The sequence below is a fragment of the Crocuta crocuta genome, unplaced genomic scaffold, assembly GCF_008692635.1.
Source record: "Crocuta crocuta isolate KB4526 unplaced genomic scaffold, BGI_CrCroc_1.0 scaffold591, whole genome shotgun sequence".
Classification (NCBI taxonomy): domain Eukaryota; kingdom Metazoa; phylum Chordata; class Mammalia; order Carnivora; family Hyaenidae; genus Crocuta; species Crocuta crocuta.
In genome coordinates, this window is record NW_027528213.1 from 571,135 (window position 1) to 596,120 (window position 24,986).

At 33.4% G+C, this 24,986-nt stretch overlaps 1 protein-coding gene across 1 annotated transcript in view; it reads left to right on the forward strand.

Moving 5' to 3' along the window:
- Positions 1–24,986, forward strand: part of GLRB (glycine receptor beta) — a 93,226-nt gene that overhangs the window by 55,154 nt on the left and 13,086 nt on the right. The window contains exons 4-8 of the mRNA XM_077753034.1: positions 2,911–3,140; positions 3,253–3,335; positions 5,115–5,255; positions 10,361–10,513; positions 23,711–24,009. Coding sequence (XP_077609160.1) covers positions 2,911–3,140; positions 3,253–3,335; positions 5,115–5,255; positions 10,361–10,513; positions 23,711–24,009 — 906 coding nt within the window. The remainder of the gene's footprint in view (positions 1–2,910; positions 3,141–3,252; positions 3,336–5,114; positions 5,256–10,360; positions 10,514–23,710; positions 24,010–24,986) is intronic.

Here is a 24,986-nt window from a genome sequence, read left to right on the forward strand (position 1 = left end):
ATTGGTATTTTATTCGAAAATAATTGAACCTAATGTGTATTCCTTTTAAAAGGGAGGGCCATACATGTTTGCCTAGTATGGATAAAAACTTGGGTTGCGAAGAGCATTACATCTGCTGGAAGTCTCACCATGTGATGTAGAAAAGACTTTGTCTTCGATGAGTTTGAGTTAATTCTTGTAGTTGTGACAATCACAGATATGAAGCAGTTAAATCCCATTATGAATTTTAAGATATGTATATATTTTGACAAACAGTTCATGTAATTGTGCAATGTAGCTCTATGTTTTCTAGAGTTCTAGGCCTCCTTTATTCCCTCCTTAATTCCATATGTATTTGATTAAATAAATATTACCTTTTTTTCTGGAGTGGTGCAGATATGTTTAGTGTTAGCTTATATAATCTTTTTTTTTTAATGTTTATTATTTACTTTTGAGGGAGAGAGAGAGACAGAGAGAGAGAGAAGCAGAGAGAGAGAGAGAGGGAGACACAGAATCTGAAGCAGGCTCCAGGCTCTGAGCTCTGAGCTGACAGCCCAGTGCAGGGCTCGAACTCATGAACCGTGACATCATTATCTGAGCTGAAGTCAGATGCTTAGCCTTCTGAACTACCCAGGAGCCCCAGTTATATAGTCCTTGGTTTATTTGACTTTGGTACTTCAAAACCATCTGCATATGATTTTTAAGAACCAATTTGTGTTATATATGTTGAAGTCTTTTTTTTTTTAATGTTTTATTTATTTTTGAGAGACAGAGAGAGAGATAGCATGAGCAGGGGAGGGTCAGAGAGAGAGGGAGACACAGAATCCGAAAAAGGCTCCAGGCTCTGATATAGCGGTCAGCACAGAGCCCGACGCGAGGCTCGAACCCACGAACAGAGAGATCATGACCTGAGCCCGAAGTTGGACGCTCAACCGGCTGAGCCACCTAGGCGCCCCTATGTTGAAGTCTTTATAAACCTTAAGTTTAGAGTAGCTATGAGATATAGGTGGGTTAAATCTTATCTTCCTGTCTATACTTAAGTGTGTGGATATTGTTACTGTGTGCCTTTACCCTTCTACAATTACTATGCAGTCTGAAGATCACATGAGAAAGTAAAATGTCTTAGACTGCTCCTTGCTTATGCTTTATTTTACACATATGTAGAGCATGTGCATTTATGTTTTATAGAAATCAATTAAGTCTTATTATTTAGTTAAGGATACCTATAACGTCTTCCTAGTTATTATTTGGATTTCGATTTAAAATTTATGATTTCATTCATTTTGATAATATCAAAAGAGTATATGGATAGACAGTATTTTGTGAGTTTTGAATGACTGTAAATAAGGAAACTGAAGCCCAATGCAATTTATGCTTTGAACACTTTTGTGCATGTTCTGAGTACAGTATATAAAATTAAAATGAGATGTGAGCGTTATGCCCAATGTTATGTTTGTATATAGTAACAACCTGATTTGTTCTAGATCCCCATTTAACTGGAAGATAATAAAATGTATTAAGGTATTAAACATGTTCCTAGGTTCACATATTCTTATAATTCAATTTTTATGAAATTTTAAAATGAAAATTTTAGGAGATAGACCAAAAATCAAGTAAAATAATCAGCTATTTATTAGATTTCAAAATTCTACTACAGTTAAATAAAATATATCATTTACAAATTTTGTTTTGTTTTTATTTTTTTAAATGTTTTTTATTTATTTCTAGGAGAGAGAGAGAGAGAGAGAGAGAGAGACAGCGTGAGCAGAGGAGGGTCAGAGAGAGAGGGAGTCACAGACTCTGAAACAGGCTCCAGGTTCTGAGCTGGCAGTCAGCACAGAGCCCGACGCGGGGCTTGAACCCACGAACCGCGAGATCATGACCTAAGCGAAAGTCAGATGCTTAACCGACTAAGCCACCCAGGCGCCCCTATCATTTACAAATTTTGATGTATCCATCTCTTTTGCAGCCAGTGCAAACCTCTTTTGACTATCTCAAATTCTCTCTGCAATTGTATGTGTATGAGTTTTAAAGGATAGTTTTTCTTTTTCCTTCTTGTGTATACACATATACATATCTGTGTTATATACATATATACATAATATTATATAATGTGTATGTTTTATATAAATGTATATATTATTTTTGTAGTTTGCTACCTAGTTAAAGGCAAGGAGTAACATTTTTCTTTGCCTTCCTATTTTTTCAGCTTTATTGAAGGTATAGGAGAAAGTAATTAAAGATGGGTATTAAGTTCAGTGAGTATTGGAAAGGCACATTTCATAAACAAAAGAGAAAAATATATTTTAGGTATATTGACACAATATACAGATATATTGATTAATAATCTCAGGATTTTTTGTTGTTGTTTATTTTGGTTTTGTATTTTTTTTTATTATTTTTTAAAATTTAAATCCAAGGTAGTTAACCTGTAGTGTAATGATGATTTCAAGAATAGAATTTAGTGATTCATTGCTTACATATAACGCTCAGTGCTCATCCCAGCCAGGATCCCACTTAATGCCCCTTGCCCATTTAGCCCATCCCCTCACCTACTTATCTGATTTTAATTAAATTTTATTCTTTTTTTGGGGGGGAAGTATAATGGTAATATTTAAGAGTCTCATGATAACACCACTTACCCCACTGGCATAACTGGCATTTGTATAAAGGTAAAGCAATTATTGGTAAAGTTATATTCTGATGTTGGAGCTAGCAAGTGCTATTGGAATGTCTATAGAGAGTAATTAGATGGACACAAGGATCTTTTTATACTGCTTTTTGTATTTAGTGACCAAACTCTTTTGATCTGGTTGATGTTGGAAGACCAAAAATATTTGTGCTGCTAATCAGTGAAACTCTCTTTATTCTGGTGCAGAATATATCTTTCAAATAGCAGTAAACACACACATGCACACATTTTTTTTACAGGACTATAGAGTTAACATCTTCTTGAGACAAAAATGGAATGATCCCAGGTTGAAGCTCCCCAGTGATTTTCGGGGCTCTGATGCACTGACAGTGGATCCCACAATGTACAAGTGTCTGTGGAAACCTGACTTATTTTTTGCAAATGAAAAAAGTGCCAATTTTCATGATGTGACCCAGGAAAATATCCTTCTGTTTATTTTTCGTGATGGAGATGTTCTTGTCAGCATGAGGTACTTGTTAATATTTGTACATATATATATATATGTATATATATATTTTTAAGTCCATATATCACAGAGAAACATATTAAGTGACTTCTAAGACCTTTGTTTCTACTTTCAGGTTATCTATTACTCTCTCATGCCCTTTGGACTTGACCTTGTTTCCCATGGATACACAACGTTGCAAGATGCAACTGGAGAGCTGTATGTAAACGAGACCCAAAGTGACTATAGCATAAAATCTATATGTGACTATATGCTTAAAATCTCTAGGCAATACACTCTACTGATATCTTAGATAACAAGGGTAAAATTGATGTTTTTGATTACAAGTAGTCCATTAGAGTAATTCATTTAGGAAAATTATAGTTATTCTTTTACTGTAATCATTACTAAGGCAGATCCTTTTGGTACTAGTTTTACTTTCAGTTACGTAAGTGTACACTTTTAACTTATTACAATCGTCAGCTTCATTTGAGTTAGTATTATAAGCAAAGCAAATGAGGAGGCGTCTGGGTGGCTCAGTCGGCTAAGCATCTTCAGCTCCTATCCTGATGTCACTACTAAGAAGTTTGAACCCTGTGTTGGGCTTGGTGCTGACAGCTCAGAGCCTGGAGCCTGCTTCGGATTCTGTGTCTCTTTCTATCTCTGTCCCTCCCCTGCTCGCGATCTGTGTCTCCTTCTTTCAAAAATAAGTAAACACTTAAAAAAGTAAGTAAAGTAAATGAGAAAATTATGTCTTAACAACTGTTCTGCTGCTAAAACCACATGTTCAGAGCAGAAAATTTGAAAACATTGAAAAACTGTGACTAAAACCTGCCAAGTAGTTATTTTCTATGGATGTAAAAAAATTTTTTTTGACAAAGTTGTCCTTTTTGTGTTTCTATGATTGTATGTTTTTCAGTTTATGAAGGATGTACTATATTAAAGTATAAAGTATATCAATTGAAATTATTATTGAAATGACTATCTTTAAAATATATTAATTCACTATGACGCTTATATTTTGAAAATAAAAGTAGGACATAAAACTTGAAAAATGAACTAACTAATCCATGGAATCCTTAGCCTGAATACCTATGTATCATGAGCTATTTCAACAAGAAGTAAAAAATAATAGCCTTGTAAAATATCTTATATATACTTGCTAGATGATATGCTTTAAAGATACTTTGTGGTTATTTGTTGTTGTTTTTTTAAATGTACTGACACTGGATCCTACATTTGTACAGTGTCTGTTGACTTTTAAGTATAAAATGAGATTTTGCAGATATAAGCGTGTGTATGTACATTTTTGTGTATGTGTTGTACAATGTATGCCTGTGTTAATATGTATTTGTGTAGAAAATTCCAACTGTATTGCTTTGAAAAAGCCATATGCTTTATGAATTGAATGGTAGGCTACTATATGCTGTAAAACCCTATAGGATCCTTGAATTGTAGCCATATTACCTAAGCCCAAAATGGGTACTTCAGCTGTAATGACATCCACTTGAGACATTGTTTTACTGCTTTCCTGTGGTAATGTAACTCCTTTAGGGAAGTTTGTGGTTATATCTTCAAAAATAGAGGTGATTTCATGCTTAAATTTTTGTTTTTTAATTTCCAGGTAGCATACTGTATAGTTGTGAATGTAGATTTGCAGAAAGCTAGAATGACTTATTCATTACTTTTTATTGATGACAGTTGAGAATTTTGACATAGAGATTTGTGCTATTATATATGATGCTGTAGGATTGTAACTGCAATATGCTAACTATTTTGGCTTATTCTTTCTTTAAGTGAATTAATTATTTGTAAATTTGTGCTAATGTTTTCATTAATGGTCATAGATTTTATGTTTTTACATTTTTAACAAAAATTTTATATAAGCAGGGCCTATGATCTTACCATTGCTGAACTTAATAATTGGACTATTAAAATATTTTAAAAGTATTAATTATATTCCAAATTAATATTTTATTTATTTACTTTTGTTTCCAGTTGGCTACACAACCGATGACTTACGATTTATCTGGCAGTCAGGGGATCCTGTACAGTTAGAAAAAATTGCATTACCTCAGTTTGATATTAAAAAGGAAGATATCGAATATGGTAACTGTACAAAATACTATAAAGGCACTGGTAAGTAATATTCTTTGAATTAAACAAAACTAAGTCCTATTTCAAAGATTCATTTTAATTTTAATATATGCTAGGAACAAGATAGAAAAAACTTAGTTAAAAAGGAAGTTTGGTTTTTACAAGCAGTTTATCATATATCCATATATTTAAATTATATATTTAAATCTTTCAGAAAATTACATTTACCACATTTTTTATTGCTAGTTTTGCTTTTCTTTATGTAATTCTAGATAACAAGAGGTTTTCAAGTTTTTATTTTAGTAATATGTACTCTCCTAAGCAATGGTTTGCTTAAGTATTGTCAAGAAGCTGCTTCTGGCAAGATTCAGTTTGGAGCCAAACATTATGGATTTGATCAGTGTGATCCATATACATTTGTCTCTTGTCTTTTAGGCAGGTTTTAGGTGTTGGTTGACCCATATTCTTAGTTTTACAAAGCACTTTCTTTTTATGTTGTGCAGAAATCAATAGCATGTGAAATAACTAGACATCAGTGAACACTCCTTGTACAATATTCTTGGCCTACATTATGGAACAGCTAATTGTGAAGCACATAACAAATTAACCTTATTCATTAAATTAACTTAAACTTTGCAGAAATGAAAATATAATACTCACTAATCAGTGCTTTAATAATATGATTCATATTCAGCCTTTGAGTCACAACTGATATTTATAGTTATTGAGAGTCTTAGATAATAAATATAATAACATTGTTTCCCTTAGTAATATACATAAAAGGATTATTGAATTTTGATCATTATATCAAACTAATTATCATTTCAACTTGCAAATTACCATACAATTCTAATTTTCTATCAGGAAGTAAACAGAGATATGACGAAGATATTCAGAATAGATATAATAATGAAAGTTTAAATTTATCGCAACATTTATGTTGGCTTGCAAAAATAAAACATGTATGGTGTAATTGTGTAGAATTCAGAGAGATCAGATGTTTGAGCAAAAATGCTGCCAACATGACATCATCAAAGACTAAATATAGTATTAAAAACGGTAGAGTGAACATTTGCATATTTACAGTGCTGCAACAAATGCAACACTTAGGCAACTTGGAGATTAAGTTACTTTAAGCATCTGTTGTTCACTTTCACATTAATTAACAGATTGTATAGCATTTATATATAAAGAGTTCCTTCTCTTATAGAGCTTATATATTTTAGAACAGGAGAGATAATAAGGAAATACACTGTGAAAAGAATTCATGAAGGTTTTTAAATGGAAAACTGAGAGCTCTTAAAAATTGGACCATCAAAGTACTCAGTGAAGAAGTTATACATGGACTGCTAGATACGGAAGTGATCTTATTGACAATTCTGAGCCAGCCTCTTTATTTAACACATAAAATAACTGCAGAGCAGGGTGACTGAGTGACTTACCTAATGTTACAGGCAATTCGATGTCAGCCACTGCACTAAGCATAGTATTGCTTTTCTCTACTCACTCAAATTAAGGAAAGGAACTACAGTGTTTAGATACTTTCATAACTCACCTAGTAACGAAAAAAAATAAGCTTGAAAGCCAAGAAACAGCCTTTTGGGATTGTTGTGTAGAAGCACGTATTAAGTAGATAGCTCTTTGAGCTCTTGCTTTATGTCAGGCATTATTTTAAATGCCCTCTGGGAATTCTGCATCTTAACCCTCACAACAATCTGATGACTTTGGTACTTTTCTTCTCCCTATTTTACATGGTAGAACCATAAAGCAAAGACACTTACCTATGTGAAGCACTGGAATAGTGAGTCTGGTATTGCTATACTACCTGTGGAGTCAGCCCCGGTATACTTTGCAAATAGTTACCCACCTCTAGAGCATATGCTTAACATTTCAAGATGAATAGTCTCTAAATTGTTTTAAGAAATTTGAAATAGACCCTAGTGAAATTTTAAGTTTCATCTAGAGATGAAAATAAAACTGATCATTTTATTTCTGACTTTATGTAATAGCATAAAATGATGAGATAGCATTAAAAATCCTGGGATATTTATTTTTTCACCTTTAAGCCCTACATCTTAAGCCCTACATCTAAAAGTCTCCTTTTGGGGCTGCAGCAAGGAATAACAGAGAGGTCCCTGCCCTTCTATAGAACTGTATCCTAGTATGGTACACACAAAAAATAATTTATTTTATTTTTAAGAAGCAAATAAGATGCGCTGTGTAGTTGAGTGATTACTTACGATTATAATAAGTAAAGTTTTTGTGGTATTTTTTGAATTATTGTAAATAATTCAAACTGACCTCTCATTCTGCAGAAAACAACAAAAAAACTTGTCTACCATCATAATAATTGTCATTTACTGTGTTTCAAGAAACATGCTTTATCATCAGTGTTTACATGAATCATCATATGAATATTAGTAAATTATTTTAACGTTTCGAGAATATTTAGAAATCTGCTTAGAAGTATAGACTCTTCTAAATATATGGAATGCTTAGTAATGTAGCATAGTGAAAAAGATATAGACAGCAATGTGTGTAAAATGATGGACAATATGTTCTTTAACTTGTATAGAAATAATCAGAAATAATAATTTGGCTTTAACTTTATTAAAAGTTACAGTTTTTTAAATAATTGTAGAAGTTCCAAAGGAGGAGAAACATACAGGAAACAAGTATGCAAAAATACTTAAATTGCAAGCCTAGGTGAATAATAATGAAATAAAACTCCACAGGAAATAGAAAGTAAATTGAATTTGCCAATGAACATTTATATCAATTAGCTGCCCACCTGCCTCTCATAAATGTAACAATACTAGGAAAAGATCAAAAAAGATCAAGAAATGTTTCTCATAAAAGTTTATGGAGCAAATCACTATAATATCCAAGCATGTATTTTATTGCCAAATTCATCCAAGTCTTGGGAAGCTCCCCTAGTGGGTGCCTTCATAAAAAGAGGGGGTGGAAAGTTGCTTCTGAGTACAGGATTCCTGTTATTTAGGCTGCCATTTAAATATGGTGGGATGGAATGCAAATGTTTGTCTTAAAGTGAGCAACTCTATAGTAGATCGTTGTAACATTTGTGACAATTCAAGTTACCTGAAAATATGCAAGAAGTGAGAGACCCCTAAAAATGGAGAACAAACTGTGAGATAACGGGAGGGGGATGGGCTAGATGGGTGAAGGAGGGCACTTGTGTTGAGCACTGAGTGTTGTATGTAAGATACATCCCCAAATTCTGTTCCCGAAACTAATATTGTACTGTATGTTAACAAATTAAAATTTAAGTAAAAGTTTGAAAAGAAAAAATAAAAAATACATTTAAAAATATGCAATAAACACATATATGTTGTTGTCTATCTCATGTGTGCTAGGTAAATGTAAAATTAAACTGAGTAAGTGATGCTATTGCAAAGCCAGGTACTTTAGAACCACTTTTAAGAAATACTGTGAGCCTCTTAACTGCAGAAAATTAGACTTTTAGAAGATTCTATTTTGGAAATTTTGCACATAATTGTTAGTTAGAAACATATGTTCTTGTTTGTCCAGGCAGGAAGTTAAGAGGAGTGGTAGGGAACAGAAAAGGGAGGGAGTTTTCATTATTTGACCTTTTGTATCTTTTAAAAACCTTTGCACAATTTGAATTAATTGCCTAGTTTTAATGAAATTAAAATTAAGAAAAAAACATTGGGAATTTTTTTTGTTTTTGATATAATTCAGAAACATTTGGCATAATTAGAATTTACTGCAGTTCAAATCAACTATTTTTGTTACATATTTAGTCCTAATATCTTTCTAATCTCTCAGACGTGGCAATGATTATAATTCACAGTGGAGTAAGGGTAGAGTTCTAATCTATGTTATTTAATAAGAGTATATGAATAGCTATTCTTTTATTTAATATTTTTAAGACCTTATTATGTGCCAGTACTGCCACAGGTACCATTAATGAGTAAATATGAAGATTGTTCTAGTGACAGAAGTATATATATTCTTCCTAACTAGGAAAATTAGATAAATATTACTTTAAAAATTTAAAATAGATAAAAGTAATATTGTCCTTTCCCCACAATTACTTTATGTATTCATTTATCATTCATTTGTTTCCACATTTTAAAATAACAAGGTTTAAGCTGAACACAGTTGGAGATATTTTAACTTTTTGGTATTTGCACGTCACCTTGCTTTTGTATGAATGGCAAATGACAATTTTATCAAAATCAAGCACTCTAGGCATTAAATACTGCATTTAATTTGCTCACTGAAAGAACTAAAACATTTAAAAAATAATCTCAAACATCTAGAAGTATTTCTTCTATTCCAGTGGTAGGAGAATATTTTGTCACTTATTTTGTTTTTCAAGTCAGCAAAGGCTATTATGAAGCTGCCCATAATTTGTGATTAATCTGAGGGACTAGTCGTATCATGGCATCTCTAGAATTATGCTGTAAAGCAATTTCTGCATTTACCTTTCTTGTGAAAATGAGGTCCTCTGTCTCATAAAACATGTTTGAGGGCCTAGAGTGGAGGAAGGGAGAGAATTGAGAGGAATGTTAGATATTTTCCCTTTATAATCTTAAAAATAAATTGAAAACAGTTACTTCTTATTGTTGCTAACGTTTACTTCCAACACTCTTAATTTTTAAGGCTTACGTACGCATAGGAGTTACTGTAGACTGCCATACTTTCTATAAAAGCAGTGGTACATGTCTCTGAAAACTTATATTGACAATGCATAGTCGTGGAGTGTTTCTTTTTAGACTTGTTCCACTTTGATTTACTACTCCCTATATGACTCCTTTAGATCAATTGCCCAGAGACAGCCCATGGGTAATGAAAAGTTTAAGTTCATTGCAAATTCTCTGAACAAAGACTTAAAAGCTGAGACGCTGACATAGGGGCGCAGCATGTGGTATCTATTTCTCAATGCCATAATAGAGCTGTGAAAGGTCAGGTGAGACAGGCCCCATAATGTCAGCCTTTTACATCAATGAATTATATATTTATAGAAAAAGCCTTTTTTTGTGGAATTTACTTTGTGAAACTGCCTCAAATAGAAGTGGCTTACACTTTATAGGTACGTTATTGATTTTTGCAGTTGCACGTGGGTGAGCACCTCATGGGTCTAACGTGTTTGTTTCTGAAAGGGTACTACACGTGTGTGGAAGTCATCTTCACCCTGAGGAGACAGGTCGGGTTTTACATGATGGGTGTCTATGCCCCCACCCTGCTGATTGTGGTTCTCTCCTGGCTTTCCTTCTGGATCAACCCAGATGCAAGCGCTGCCAGAGTGCCCCTGGGTAAAGTATTCTGTGCTTCTCTCTCCTGTCCGAAATGGGTTCTGTCCTTGCCTAACTAACTGTATAATCAGCTGTTTTAAAAGAGAGTTGTAGAATTGAAGGCAATCTTTTTCTTTGCTTTTTTTTAGACTTCTTTCAATACTTGACATTGAACTAGGTTTTCTCAGTGTTTATGCAGTCCATAGTTAAACTATGCTTTTTTTTTTCATATCTTTGGGTATTTTAAACAGTTAATCTGTCTGACATTGACTCTTGTGAAATAATTATTAAGAAGTGATTTTCTCAGATAACTAAAGTCAAAAATCCTCAATAGTACAAAACTTAAAAACAAACTGTATTGATGGGCATCTTTCTAAATAATATTGTATACTATCTCATGCTCTTCACTGGGGAATATGTGGTACAATTTGTCTTTTTAAAAATGACTTTGCATTATTTTCTCTTTTTTTTTAAGTTTTCTTAGTGTTTATTTTTTAGAGAGAGAGAGAGACAGAGACAGGAAGAGAGAGAGAGAGAGCAGAGAGAGGGAGACAGAGAATCTGAAGCAGGCTCCAGGCTCTGAGCTGTCCGTACAGAGCCCGATATGGGGCTCGAATCCAGAAACCGTGAGATCATGACCTGAGCCAGAGTTGGACTCTTAACCAACTGAGGCATCCAGGCTCCCCATTTTTGCATCATTTTCTTAAACATCAGGTATTGTGTGCTGTATCATCAGGAGTGGCTAGGGAGAAGAAGAGCTGGTGATCCATGCTCTCTGATTTGTTATTTTTAATGCTCTGTCACATAGAAACATCATTAGCCAGTCTTGAAATTGTGTCTGTATGGGGGTGAAAAAGTCTTTGCTTTGTGAAGTAATAAAGAGCCCTTCTAATGGGTGAAGTGAATACTCTTGAAAATAAGGACCTTGTTACAACAAATTTTGATTGTTTAGAAAGTTTTAAAATGTTTCATTACCGTGTGTATGTGTATATGTGTCTGTGCATGTGTGTGTGTGTGTTCTGACTTTCACCTGGAACTTATATTGGGTAAGGTTGTGGTATATTTGACCTCTTGGTGACTGATTGGTTGCAGCATTTTATTTTTTATTTCCATCAAAAAGGCTTTGTGCAAATCTCCCTCCTGACTTGTTAGGGGAATTAAATGAAATACAGATTTTTAAAGAGTAGAAAACCAGGAAAGAAGCAGTGAAAATGACAGCTTTACTTGAATAAGACATTCGATGATTTACATTTAATAAAAACCACAGAGACCAAATCTACATCTTAATGGCCAAAAAAATGTAGGAAATTTCATCCTAATGGTTGTGTATCTATAATGAAGACAATTACAACTCATAGATTAATTCCTTTAGGGGATGAAAATTAACTATGTAGTTTGTTGTACTGAGAATAAAACTCCTAAAAAACTAGATTTGTATTCTTAGACTTGTCAAAAATATCAGGCATTTCCCCCAAATAGTCAATTTTTTGCTTATTAAAAATATCTTACTCTCATGCAGTGATATAAATTGAAATGTCAGACTTCCAAGAGCACTCTGGTGACATTTCAATCCCTGACATATCCTTGAAGGATTTTTCTCTGTAAATCCCCATCTGTTGTGAGAGTTCTGACATGAAGTCCCTGAGCTGTCCATTTAACGTCCGGTAGACCTGTTGTGTGGAGCAGAAGTGCTTCATGGTTGAAAGTCAATCTCTTGAGTTCAACCTGGATTTCAAACAGGTTTAGATAACAAACAGATCTAACCTCTTTAAACATACTCTGTTGAAATGTCAATAAGGATCAAAGAATACTCAAAGGGTTGGTTACTTGGAGAGCTGAAAATATGAGTGTAAAGTGCTTATTACACATTCAGGAGTTAATAATATGGCCCATTCATAGATTACTTTATAGTTTTTAAAGCACTTTTACACATCTGATTCATTCAGCAAGTGTTTAGTGTGTGCCAACTGTGTACGAAGTAGTATTCAGGAAGATGGGCACATAGCTAATAAAGTAAATAGCTAATAGATAGTTAATAAAATAGATTAAACAAAAGAAAACCTCTAAGCCTCAATGAATGTGCATTTTCTTGGAAAGAAACAGACATCAAATAAGTACAAAATGTAATATGTAAGATGGTGACAAATAACTTCAGTTAGAAAACAAGTCATGCAGATGAGAAGTACAACATAGGGGATACAGTCAATTCTATTGTAATAACAGGGTGTGGTGACAGATGACAACTATACATAATTATGGTGAGCATTGGGCAATATGTAGAATTGCTGAATCACTCTGATGTACACCTGAAACTAATATAACATTGTCAACTACACTTCAATTTTTTAAAAAATCCTAATACCTAGGGTATGTAGAAAGATAGTGACATAGGAACAGAGAGTTCAGGGACAGCAGCCTGCTTGTCAGGAACTGTTGAGAGAGAAGTGATATTGGATAAAGATGTGATGGAGGTAAAAAAATAAATCACTGTGGATATCTAGGAAAGAATGGGTTGGGGTAGTGATCACCAAGGCTAGCATTCCTGAAGCAGGAACATGCTTGGAGTATTTTGGGAATACCAAGAAAGCCAGTGTGGCTGGAGCAGAATGAGTGAAAGGGTGACATCAGGAAGACAGCAAAAGTGAGGAGACTTTGTAACGTGTCCTAAGGCATTCTGATGATTTTGGCTTTTATTCAGAGTGAAATGGAAAGCCCTTGAGGGCTTTCTGCATGATGTGCTTTAGATTTCAACAGATCTCAGGGCACCCGGTGGCTCATTCAGTTGAGCATCAGACTTGATTTCAGCTCAGGTTGTGATCCCAGGGTATTGGGATTGAGCTACCCCGTGTTGGGCTCTGCACTGAGCTTGCTTGATATTCTCTGTCCCCGCACCCCACAGTCAATAAATAAAATAAGTAAATAAATAAATTTTAACACATTCTCTTTGCCTACTTTGTTTAGAACCCATTAAAAGGGGGTGTGGTGGAAGCAAGGAAAGCAGTTAAGAAGCTATTTTAATAATCAAGTGAAACGACCATGGTATGAGCCAGAGATAGAGATGCTCGTTATAGGTGATGGGTATAGTAGAGATAAAGAGATTTGTAGATGTGTTGTATATATGATTTAAGAAAGTAGAATTGAAGCTGACTTCAAAGGTTTTTTTGGTTTTGGTTTTTGTTTGTTTGAGAAACTAGAGAGATGAAATTGCCACTAAGTGAGATGGGAAATGCTGCATGTAAAGGAGGTTTGAGAAGGTGAGAAGATGAGGAGCTTGGTTTTGGACATGTTAAGTTTGAGATGTCTTTTAGATAGAGATATCAGATAGTTGGCTATACAAGTATGGAGTTTTTAAGAGAGAACAAGGCTGGAGGTGCAAACTGTAGATTTGTAAGAATATAAATGGTCTTTAAAGTGAGGAGATTGGAGTGCAGGTGGACAAGACATATAAGGGTTAAACCCTTGAGACTGAGAAGATGAGCAATGACTAGTATGATGTAGTTTCCTAGGAGCCAAACAGAGAAAGCATTTCTGGCTTAAGGGAATGATCAGTCAAGCTGCTTGTAAATCACATAAGTTTGGGGCTAAATGTTGTCATTGGATTCAGTGACCTGGGGAAGTCACTGGTGTTCATGATAAGAACAGTTTCCATAGTGAGGAGAAGAGAAAAGCTTGATTGGAGTGACTTCAAGAGAGAAGGGTGGCAGCTGGGGAGGAACTAGAGGCATCCAGTATAAACAAACCCCTGGAGATCATCAGCTGTAAAAAGAAAAAGAGAATGGGGAAATAGCTGGGGTGGAAATAGGAGTTGAGAGGGTTTCTTGTTTTTGTTTTGAAGGTGGACAAAAATCTTAGCATGTTTATTCTTAGAGGAAAACAGCCAATAACAAAGGAAAAAATGAGAGATGGAAGAAGTGCAAAAGCAGAATTCTTGAGACGTGAGAGGGGATGAGATCAGATAGACAGACTGGACTTTGCCAGGACAAAGTGAATTTGTCCCAGGGATCAGCAAATCCTTTCTGTGAAAGGCCAGGTAGTAAATATTCTATGTTTGTAGGAGTATAGTTTTTGGCGCAACCCCTAAATCTATTGTAGCTTTAAGGCAGCCTTAGACAGTACATAATTGAATGGGTTACTTATGCCTCAGTTTACTAACTCCTGGTCTACATTATCAGGAGAAAAGGGAGAGTATATAGGTATAGACAGAGATAGGTGAGTAGATATGATAGTGGGGGCTTGTGAATGATTTTGTTTTCTTAATAAAATAGGAAGAAAGGCCATGAGTTGCAAGTCAGATAGGATAGACTGTTGTGAGTTTGAAGAGAGAAGGTAGTGAATGGACAAGAGAAATACACTATGCTTGCTGTGATTATGGGCTTCCTGAAGTTAGTGATGATAAATTTCAACTAAGATCATTCAGTATTTTGGAATGATTATCTCTAGCCATCCTCACTAAAAGAAAACTAGAGGTTTTAGGAATATATTTATGTTTTTGAGATGTATCCATGTTGTTGCTTGTATTTGTACTTGCTGGGCAGTATTTATAGTTTTATTTTTCCATTCCTCAGTTGATGGACATTTAGATCGTTTCCCAAATGTTACTTTGAAATAATTGTGTACAAGACTCTGTATGGACATACATTTTTATTACTCTTGGGTAAATACCCAGAAATAAGATTTCTGGATTTTAAAGTAAAACTATGTTTTAATTTTTAAAATTTTTAAAATTTTATTTTTACTAAGTTTTTAATTTTAATTCCAGTATAGTTAATGTATAGTGTTATATTAGTTTCAGGTGTACAGTGTAGTGTTTCAACAATTCTATACATCACTCAGTGCTTATCATAGTCTACTCTTTGTTCCCCATCACGTTTTTCACCATTCCCCCCCAATCCACCTCCCCTCTGGTAACCATCAGTTTCTTCTCTATAGTTAAGAGTCTGTTTCTTGGTTTGCTTTTCTTTCTCTCTGTGTCCTATTTTTTTTCTTTTTGCTCATTTGTTTTGTTTCTTATATTCCACATATGAATGAAATATGATATTCTTTCTCTGACTGACTTATTTCACTTAGCATTGTACTCCCTAGCTCCATCCATGTTGTTGCAAATGGCGATTTCATTCTTTTTTATGGCTGAATAATATTCCATGATATGTATAGGTGTGTGTATAATGTATACATATATATATTATATACACATTCTATATATATGTATATAGTGTATATGAATAATATATATATAGTGTATGTGTATGTGTATGTCACATACCACATCTTTATCTTTTCATCTATGAATGGACAATAGACACTTGCGCTGCTTCCATCCATTATCTGGCTTTTGTAAATAGTGCTGCAGTAAACATAGAGGTTCATGTATTCCTTTTAATTAGTGTTTTTTTTTTTAATTTTGGGGTAAATACTCACTGGTGTGATTACTGGATCATAGCGTAGTTCTATTTTTAACTTTCTGAGGAACCTCCATACTCTTTTCCACAATAGCTGTACCAGTTTGCATTCCCACGAATAGTGCACAAGGTTTGTTTTTCTCTACATTTTCACTAACACTTGTTGTTTCTTGTGTTGTTGATTTAAGCCATTCTGACAAGTGTGATGTGATAGCAAGATACTCTTACTTTTATATACTGAAATACTATTTATCAAAAAGATGGTACCATTTTGCATTCTTGCCAGTTGCTTCACATACTCCCCAACATTTAATTGTCTTACCTCATTGTGGGATCTGTAGTATAATGTTGAATAGAATTGTGAAGAGATGGCTTATTCCTGATTCTAGCAGAAACAATAGCCATTCGCTATTAAGTGTGATAGTAGCTATACATTTTTTGTAGATGTCTTAATTGGGTTGAATAGATTCCCTTTTCTTCCTAGTTGGCTGAGAGTTATTTTTGTCATGTGTGATAACATTTCATTGGATTTAAACTTGATTGAACTTTGCCAAATTCTTTTTCTGCACATACTTAAATATTTAGATGGCTTTTCTTCTTTCGTTTGGTGAATTACATTGATTGATTTCTAGATGTTACATGAGTTGCAAAAATTATTAACACAAAAATATTTTTATAATATTCTCATATCCTTTTAATGTCTGACTGTTAGTGGTATCCCAGATATAATTCTTGATATTGTATTGTGAAAATTGTAAATTTTCTTTTTTCCTGATTATTCTAGCTAAAGGCTTATAATTTTTTTTGATATTTTCAAAATATCAGTAATCATTATATTTTTTTTCTATTTTCCTTTTGGTTGATTTATAGCTCCTTATTAATTTCTTCTTTTTAATTACTTTGGACTTAATTTGTTCACTTTTTGATGCTTAAAGTGGAAACTCAGACAATTGATTTTAGGTCTTTTTTTTTCTTTTTAAACAGAAGCATTTCAAGTTATAAATAGACATCTTCTTTCAGTTAAAAATATTTTCTGATTTCCCTTATGAATTCTTCATTGGCCCATGGATTCTGTTTGATTACCAAATATTTAGTTTTAATAAGTACCTGATAATGATTTTAATTTTATTTTAATGATTTTATATTTTGTTAGAGAATATGATTTCAAACTTTTTGTTTATTGAGATTTATTTTTAATGGCCTAGCCCAGCATATGTCTCCTGGTAATCATACCACATTCACTTGCAAAGTGTATTTCTCATTGTTGGATATAGTGTTCTGTAAATATCAAGTTGGTTGATAGTACTGTTGAAATCTTTTACACCTTTTGTCTAGTTATCATTACAGCTATTGTTGGGAGAGTTGTCAAACATCTCCAACTATATAGCATTATGCGGTAGGTATTTGGAAGCTCTGTTATTAAACTTATATGTGTTTATAATTTTATCTAAAAAAGAAAGAGTATTACTTTAATGTATCATATTATTTTAGTAAAATGATATTCCATGAAAATGGAAACAAAAAGAAAGTTGAGTAGCTATACTTGTATAAACAAAATAGACTTTAAAATAAAGACTGTAATGACACAAAGAAGGGCATTACATAATGTCCTTATCTGTCCTTATCAGAAATAAAAGAAGAAATAGACAACAGTCCATAATAGTAGGGGATTCTAATACCCCCATTTATACCAATGGATAGATCACTGATACAGAAAATCAATAAACATCAGCCTTAAATGGCATGTTAGAACATGTGTACTTAACAGCTACTTACAGAATATTCAGTCTAAGAGCAATAGAATACACATTCTTCTCAAATGTGCATAGAACATTTTTCAAGATAGATCATATGTTAGGCCACAAAACAAGTTTTAATAAATTTAAGAGGATTGAAATCACTCAAGCAGGTTTTCAAGCCACAGCAATATGAAACTAGAAATTAATTACACAAAGAAAACTGGAACGTTCACACATTTCTGGAGATTAAACAACATGTACAACCAGAGAGTCAATAAAGAAATCAAAAGAGAAATTAAAAAAATACCTGAGACAAATGAAAATGAAAATGTAACATACCAAGCTTTGTAGATGCAGCAAATGCAGTTTTAAGAGGGAAGTTAATAGTAATAAATGTCTACCTCAGGAAACAAGATAAGTCTCATATAAACAACTTAACTGTATACCTGAAGGAACTAGAAAAAGAAGAACAAACTAAAGTCCAGAGTAAGCAGAAGGCAGGAAATAAAAAATATAGTAGGAATAAATGGAGACTAAAAAGGCAATGGAAAAGATCAGTGAAACTTAAAGCTGGCTCTTTGAAAACATAAACAAAATGGACAAATCCTTAGTTAGACTCACCAAGAAAAAAAAGGGAGAGAAAATTCAAATCAATAAAATCAGGAAGGAAGAAGAGGCGTTACAAGTGATATCAGAAAACACAAAGGATCCTAAGAGACTCCTACAAATAATTACACACCAGCAAATGGACAAAATCAAAAACCTCCGAACAAACAAAAAGTTCCAGACCAGACACATCACTGGTAAGTTCTACCAAAGATTTAAAGAAGAATTAATATCAATTTTTCTCAAAGTCTTTCAAAAAATAGAAGAGGGAAGAACTCCTCTAAACAATTTTTAAAAGTCAGCATTACTCTGATACCAAAACCAGATAAGAATATCACACGCAAAAAAATAAAATTACAGGCCAATATCCCTGATCGATATGTATGCAGAAATTCTCAACAAAATGTTAGCAGACCTGTTTCAATAATACATTAAAAGGATCAAACACAATGATCAAGTGGAATTTATCCCAGGGATATAAGAATGGTTCCACATCTGTAAATCAATCAGTGCTTTACCACATTAGCAAAATAAATGATAAAACTCATTTGATTATCTCGATAGGTGCAGAGAAAACATTTGATGCATTCAACATCCACTTACAATAAAACACTTGTAACAGAGTGGATATAGAGAGAATATACCTCAACATAATAAAAGCCACATGTGAAAAGCCCACAGCCAATATTATACTCAATAGTACTTTAAGACCAGAAACAAGACCAGGATAGGATAGCCACTCTTGCTATTTTTATTTAACATAGTATTGGAGGTATGAGTCAGAGTAATTAGGCAAGAAAAAGAAATGAAAAGCATCCAAACTGGAAAGGAAGAAGTAAAACTGTCACTATTTGTAGATGACATATTATATTCATAAAACTATAAGAACTCTAACAAAACACTGCTAGAATAAGTGAATTCAGTGAAGTTTCAAGATACAAAATCAACACATAGAAGTCTGTTGTTTCTTTACACTAATTATGAACTATCAGAGAAATTAAGTAAATCCTATTTACAGTTGCATTAAAAAGTATAAAATACTTAGGAATAAATTTAACCAAGGATGTGAAAGAGCTATATATTGAAAACTGTAAGTCATTAATAAAGTAAATTGAAGACAGTGCAAATAAAGGAAAAATTGTTCCATACCCATGGATTGGAAGATTTATATTGCCAAAATGTCTATACTACAAGCAATGGGCAAACTCAGTGGACTCTCTATCAAAATTACAGTAGTATTTTTAAGAGAAACAGAATAATCCTAAAATTTGTGTGTAGCCACTAAAGATCCCAAATATCCAGAGCAGTCTTGAGAAAGCAAAGCAAAGCTGGAGGCATCCATACTCACTGATTTTTAAACTATACTACAAAGCTGTAGCAATTAGACAAGTATGGTATTGACATAAAAAAAAAAAAAACAGACTCATACTTCAGTGAAACAATAGGGACCTCAGAAATAAACCCATGTATATATGGTCAATTAATTTATGACAGATGAGCCAGGAATATACAATTAGAAAAGGGTAGTCTCTTCAATAGTGTTGGGAAGATTGGACACTCACCTGCAAAAGAATGAAACTGAACCATAATCTTATACCATACACACAAATTAACTCAAAGTGGATTAAAAACTTGAAGACTTGAAACCATAAGTCTCCTAGAAGAAAACAAGTGGTAAGCTCCTTGACATAGATCTGGGTCAATCTTGATGATTTTAGCAAAAGCACCAAAAGCAAAAATAAACAAGTGGGACTGTATCAAACTAAAAAGCTTTTGCACAGCAAAGGAAACTATGAATAACATGAATAAATAATCTACTGAACTGAAGAACATAAATGCAAATCATATATCTGATAAGAGACTAATATCCAAAATATGCAAAGACTCATACAGCTCAAAACAAAACAAAAAGAAAAAAAGAAAGCAGAAAAAACAAACAAACAAAACAATCCAGTTAAGAAATGGGCAGAAGACTTGAATGGACAACATGCAGATGGCCAACAAACACATGAAAAGATGCTCAGCATTCTCCCAATCTCATCTGAATTGACCTTTTCCATTGTTAACAAATGTGAAAACTCCCTCTATGAATTTTAGGCAAAGACTTGTCTTTAGCTCCTTCTCTATGTATGGAAGTAACTATGGAAGTAACTTTTTGTAATACCCTAAGTAAATTATGCATAACACCCCCTTTCTCTGGTACATACAGTACTTGAATTGCTTCTAAAAGGGAATTTTTTTAAAGGGAGTTTATCAACATATAACTTTCAGTTGAAGTGTAGAAAGATTAATAACTTAGGTTACAAAGCAGACCTCCAGCAGACCATGCATGCATACATTCTTTCTTGTACTCTTATCATCTAGAACAGTGTTCAAGGATTATAAAGACCTCTTACAGAAATGTCAAAAAGTTGTTTTAGATTCCCACATGGTATTGATAATAGCTTTCCTTTTTGTATCCTTTGAATAAAATGTCATGAAATGATAACATGCTAATATAATTTAGTAGTACTTCTAAGTGAGTTTTCATTTTATTAATCACAATTCCACATGTATGAATTTGATAGTTTACCACACTATGAGATAAAAATTATTTGGAGTTTACAGGTATGTGAACACTTGCAGTTACTCCTTGACCTTTGTTGGTTCATGACATTTATTATTATATTAGCATTATACTCTCTAGCTTCATCCTTATTGCTGCAAAGCGCAAGATTGCATTTTTTTGTGGCTGAGTAAAATTACATTGTGTATATATATATATATAATTACATTGTGTATATATAAATATACATACATTGTGTATATATATGTATATATATACACACATATATATATACCACATCTTCTTTAACCATTCATTTATCATTGGACACTTGGTTTGCTTTCATATCTTGGCCAATATAAATAATGCTGCAATAAACATAAGGGTGCATATATCTTTTCAAATTAGAGTTTTCATTTTCTTTGGGTAGATACCCACTAGTGAAATTTCTTTTGATTGGCTTATAAATTATTAAAATTCAGACAAAATTTCACTATGCATTATTTAACAGTGAAGTAATTTTATTTGGAGACTATATTAAGGAAATGGTATAATACTTGTCCAAAGAAATATTATTTGCTCAGATTTCTTGTTTTAGGATTAAAAAAGCAAATGGATATTTTCTATTTTAATATGATTTCCTGAAGAGAAGGCATATAGTGATGTTCACATTCATCTCCTCTATTTCTATTCTTTCATCTTTGACATGATAAAAATCTTAATAGAATTGACCATCATGGTTTCTAACTTAATATCTGGAATTATAAATACCTCCCTTCCCTCCCCAGAAAGCTATTAATGTCATATCCTTCCTTTAAAAGGGCAGTCCCTTCTCTTTTTCTTTGGTCTCCTTTTTTTGACATTCCAGAATCTTTTCCTCACAATGTTTTCTACATTTTCAAAATGACCTTCATCTGAATAATATTGGCTAATCTTTTCTTTTACAAAATTCTCAAGTGCATCGTGCTGTGTCATGGTCATCAGGGTTAGGTTTCTTGGCCTTTATCTAACCCATATCAATGTTTTCATACCAAAGTCATTTTCTTTCCTACATCTCCTCCTCCCATCTTTCATGGGTATTTTTCTAGTTATTTCATTCTTCAGAGCTTTTTTTCCTTCTTCCTTCAATCAGTAACCAAGTGTTTTAAAATGTCTTCTCAAAATCCTTTTACGTCAGTTCTGTTCTTCATTCCCTCACACTTTGTTTCTGCAGCTACTATTTTTCCTTTCATACTCTGTTTTATGTATCCCTGCCAGAGTAATGTTACTCCACATTCCTTTGATAATGCATTTCTCTTCCCCAAATTTAAAGTTTCTTAATATTTTCTATCAGATATGGTAAATTCATTATAGGCTTTCAGAACTCTACAATCTGCCATTATTCTCCCTTTTCTTACGAAGTTTCTAAGATATCAGGAAATATTCAGGTATAATATTCAGTTTACAACAGTTTGATATATTCTATGTTATTGACGAACATGAACTGCTATGGAAACACAGAGAATAATGTGTCAGTTTATTCTAAAGGAATAAGTAAGGTTTAAGGAATTAAGTAAGGTTTGCTTTTGATTGCTAGATTGACATATAGCATTTGATTAAAAATAGAAAAATTGACTTGGAAATATGGCTTGCCAAATTAATGCCCATAGGTATAACTAATTGCAGTTTAGGACAATAAGTGATCAGATCTTGTTTTTTTATGTTAGTTTCCACTTCCAGGTTAGAAACATTAAGACCTGTATTAACTTTTAAAATGTAGTCTCTACTAATTAGTTCTTAGTTTTCCTCAGGACCAAGGGTAATTAATATAACAGTAAATTAGATGCTTGTGAAGTCTTTATATTCTAAGTAATATCATTTCCATCTGCAGAAGTTACTATATTTTGCTAGAAACGTTTCTTTCTAGTAGAGAATCTGGTAGCTCTTGAATACTTACAAAAAGAACCAAACAATATTGACACCTCTCAATAGCCTTTGAAACAATGCAACTGATGGAATATATTTTTCAGTGTTTTAACTGTTTATTAATACTAGTATAGTGCTTACCATACCCCCAAGGCAAGAGACAAGAAAACTAAGTGAATCTTTATTAGGTTAATATATTTTTTAATTCTCTGTGGTTGTCAAATCTAGGAATAAAAAAGTGCACTTGGCCCCATAAGTGCATAGCCAAGGCAAACCTGTTTCCTACATGACTTAACGTGAGCCTCCTTTGACATCATAGAAGATTTTTTTCTGACACAGGGTGTCACTGGTAGTCAGTGGAAATGTGGCAAGTGCAAAGAAAAGGAAGGAGGGATATAAATTATTGCAATTTTCCTTTTGGATTTTACAGTTATTTGACTTAAATTGATATATAACTAGTTACCTTTCCATAAATGGTTAATATTACAGATAGCAGAATATTATTCTTTCCTTGAAGAGCTGAAATAATTTGTTTCCCCTTAAATAATCAGGAATGCTCTATCTTTGTCTTTTCTATTAGATTTTTCTAAATTCTGAGACTTATCAGAAAATTGTTTTATATGTTCTATTCTTGTTCAGATTTAGTTGTTCATGGGGCAAAATGCAGTTCTGTAACTGTCTAAAATAAAGCTGAAATGAAATAACTAGAGAGCTTTGTGGCTTCCTCTGAGATACTACAAAATAGTTTCAGACATCTTTAATATTTAAAACAGATCTAAATTGTGTTTTTACACTTTGGTTTAAATTTCTGTTTACTTTTCAATATTAAATACAAACATCTCGAACTACATTAAATAATCCTTACATAAATAGTATGTCAATATTATTTTCTCTACTCTTTGAGATTGAAAGAGACCTAATGAGCATTGGAAGTTAACTACAGAAGGATAGTGTCAAAAAGTAATGTTTGCAGACATTTCACAGGGGTAAAAAACAACTTTAACTGCTATTTCTATTTCTGTAGGTATCTTCTCTGTACTCAGCTTGGCCTCAGAGTGCACAACCCTTGCTGCTGAACTTCCCAAAGTATCCTATGTGAAGGCCCTTGATGTGTGGCTCATTGCTTGTCTTCTCTTTGGGTTTGCTTCTCTGGTGGAGTATGCTGTCGTGCAGGTGATGTTGAATAACCCCAAACGAGTCGAAGCAGAGAAAGCCAGAATTGCTAAGGCTGAGCAAGCAGACGGAAAAGGTGGAAATGCAAATGCTGCTAAAAAAAATACTGTGAATGGTACAGGGACTCCTGTTCACATTAGCACTTTGCAGGTAAGAATGACACTATCCGGTGAAAGTTTTTCCCCCATCCTCTCTGCACTTCAGGAGAAAGATATTTTTCTGTGGGTGTGAGGGTTTGATAGAATTGGTGCCACCTCATTCTTCTCTCACAGATAAAAAGGAACTGAAACACATCTAACATTTTTGGAAAAGAAATAAAAAATACTTAGGTCAAACATTAAGAAAAAGAAATCAACACCTTATCAACTTTCTATAAGACTTTCTATGGAGTTTAATGAGACATTATTTCTTTGATGGGTACCATTGAATGTAGAGATCTGGCCAAAGCTACAGACCTTCCTGTTCTTTCTCAATTGATAAGCCTCACTGAAAGGTCAGAGGATTGCTGGAAGCATTGACCTTTTGCCAACATGGTAGATTTAGGGGAGCCCACGTTCTTGATAAAGCCCCTTTCTGTTTCCTATCAAGTTAGAGAGTTCCACACAGAATATGTCAGGCAGACTACTTATTTATTGGATGTCTGGCCCATAGGGAAATTATACCATAGTTTGGGATCTGTCCAGCTCAGTGGTGAGTACTTGGAGAAGAATTGGACCTTGCCTTGTCACTTGACCATTGGTCTAAGAATAATGGGCAATGCCTTTAGATTCTGATAAATTCCAGATCAATAGGCTGTTTCATGAATCTAGCAAAGCTATCCACTTGCCCCATAGCTCCCCTGATTGATACCTTCCATTTGGGACGACCAGTAAACCAGGAGTCTATTCCCATTGAGCTTATCAAGTGTGGTAGGTTCCACAGGAGACTAATAGGTTCTCACCATCTTACAACCTTGAAAATCTTGCCTGTATTTTGGCTCAATATTACTCTTTTAGGTTGTTAACTACCATTACACGCCTTACCTAGAATGTTAGACAAATATGCCATATGCGTATCTTTAGATATAAAACAAGCAAACTACTTTTTTTTTTTAGTTTTTTTTGTTTTTTTTTCTTTACAAATAGTTT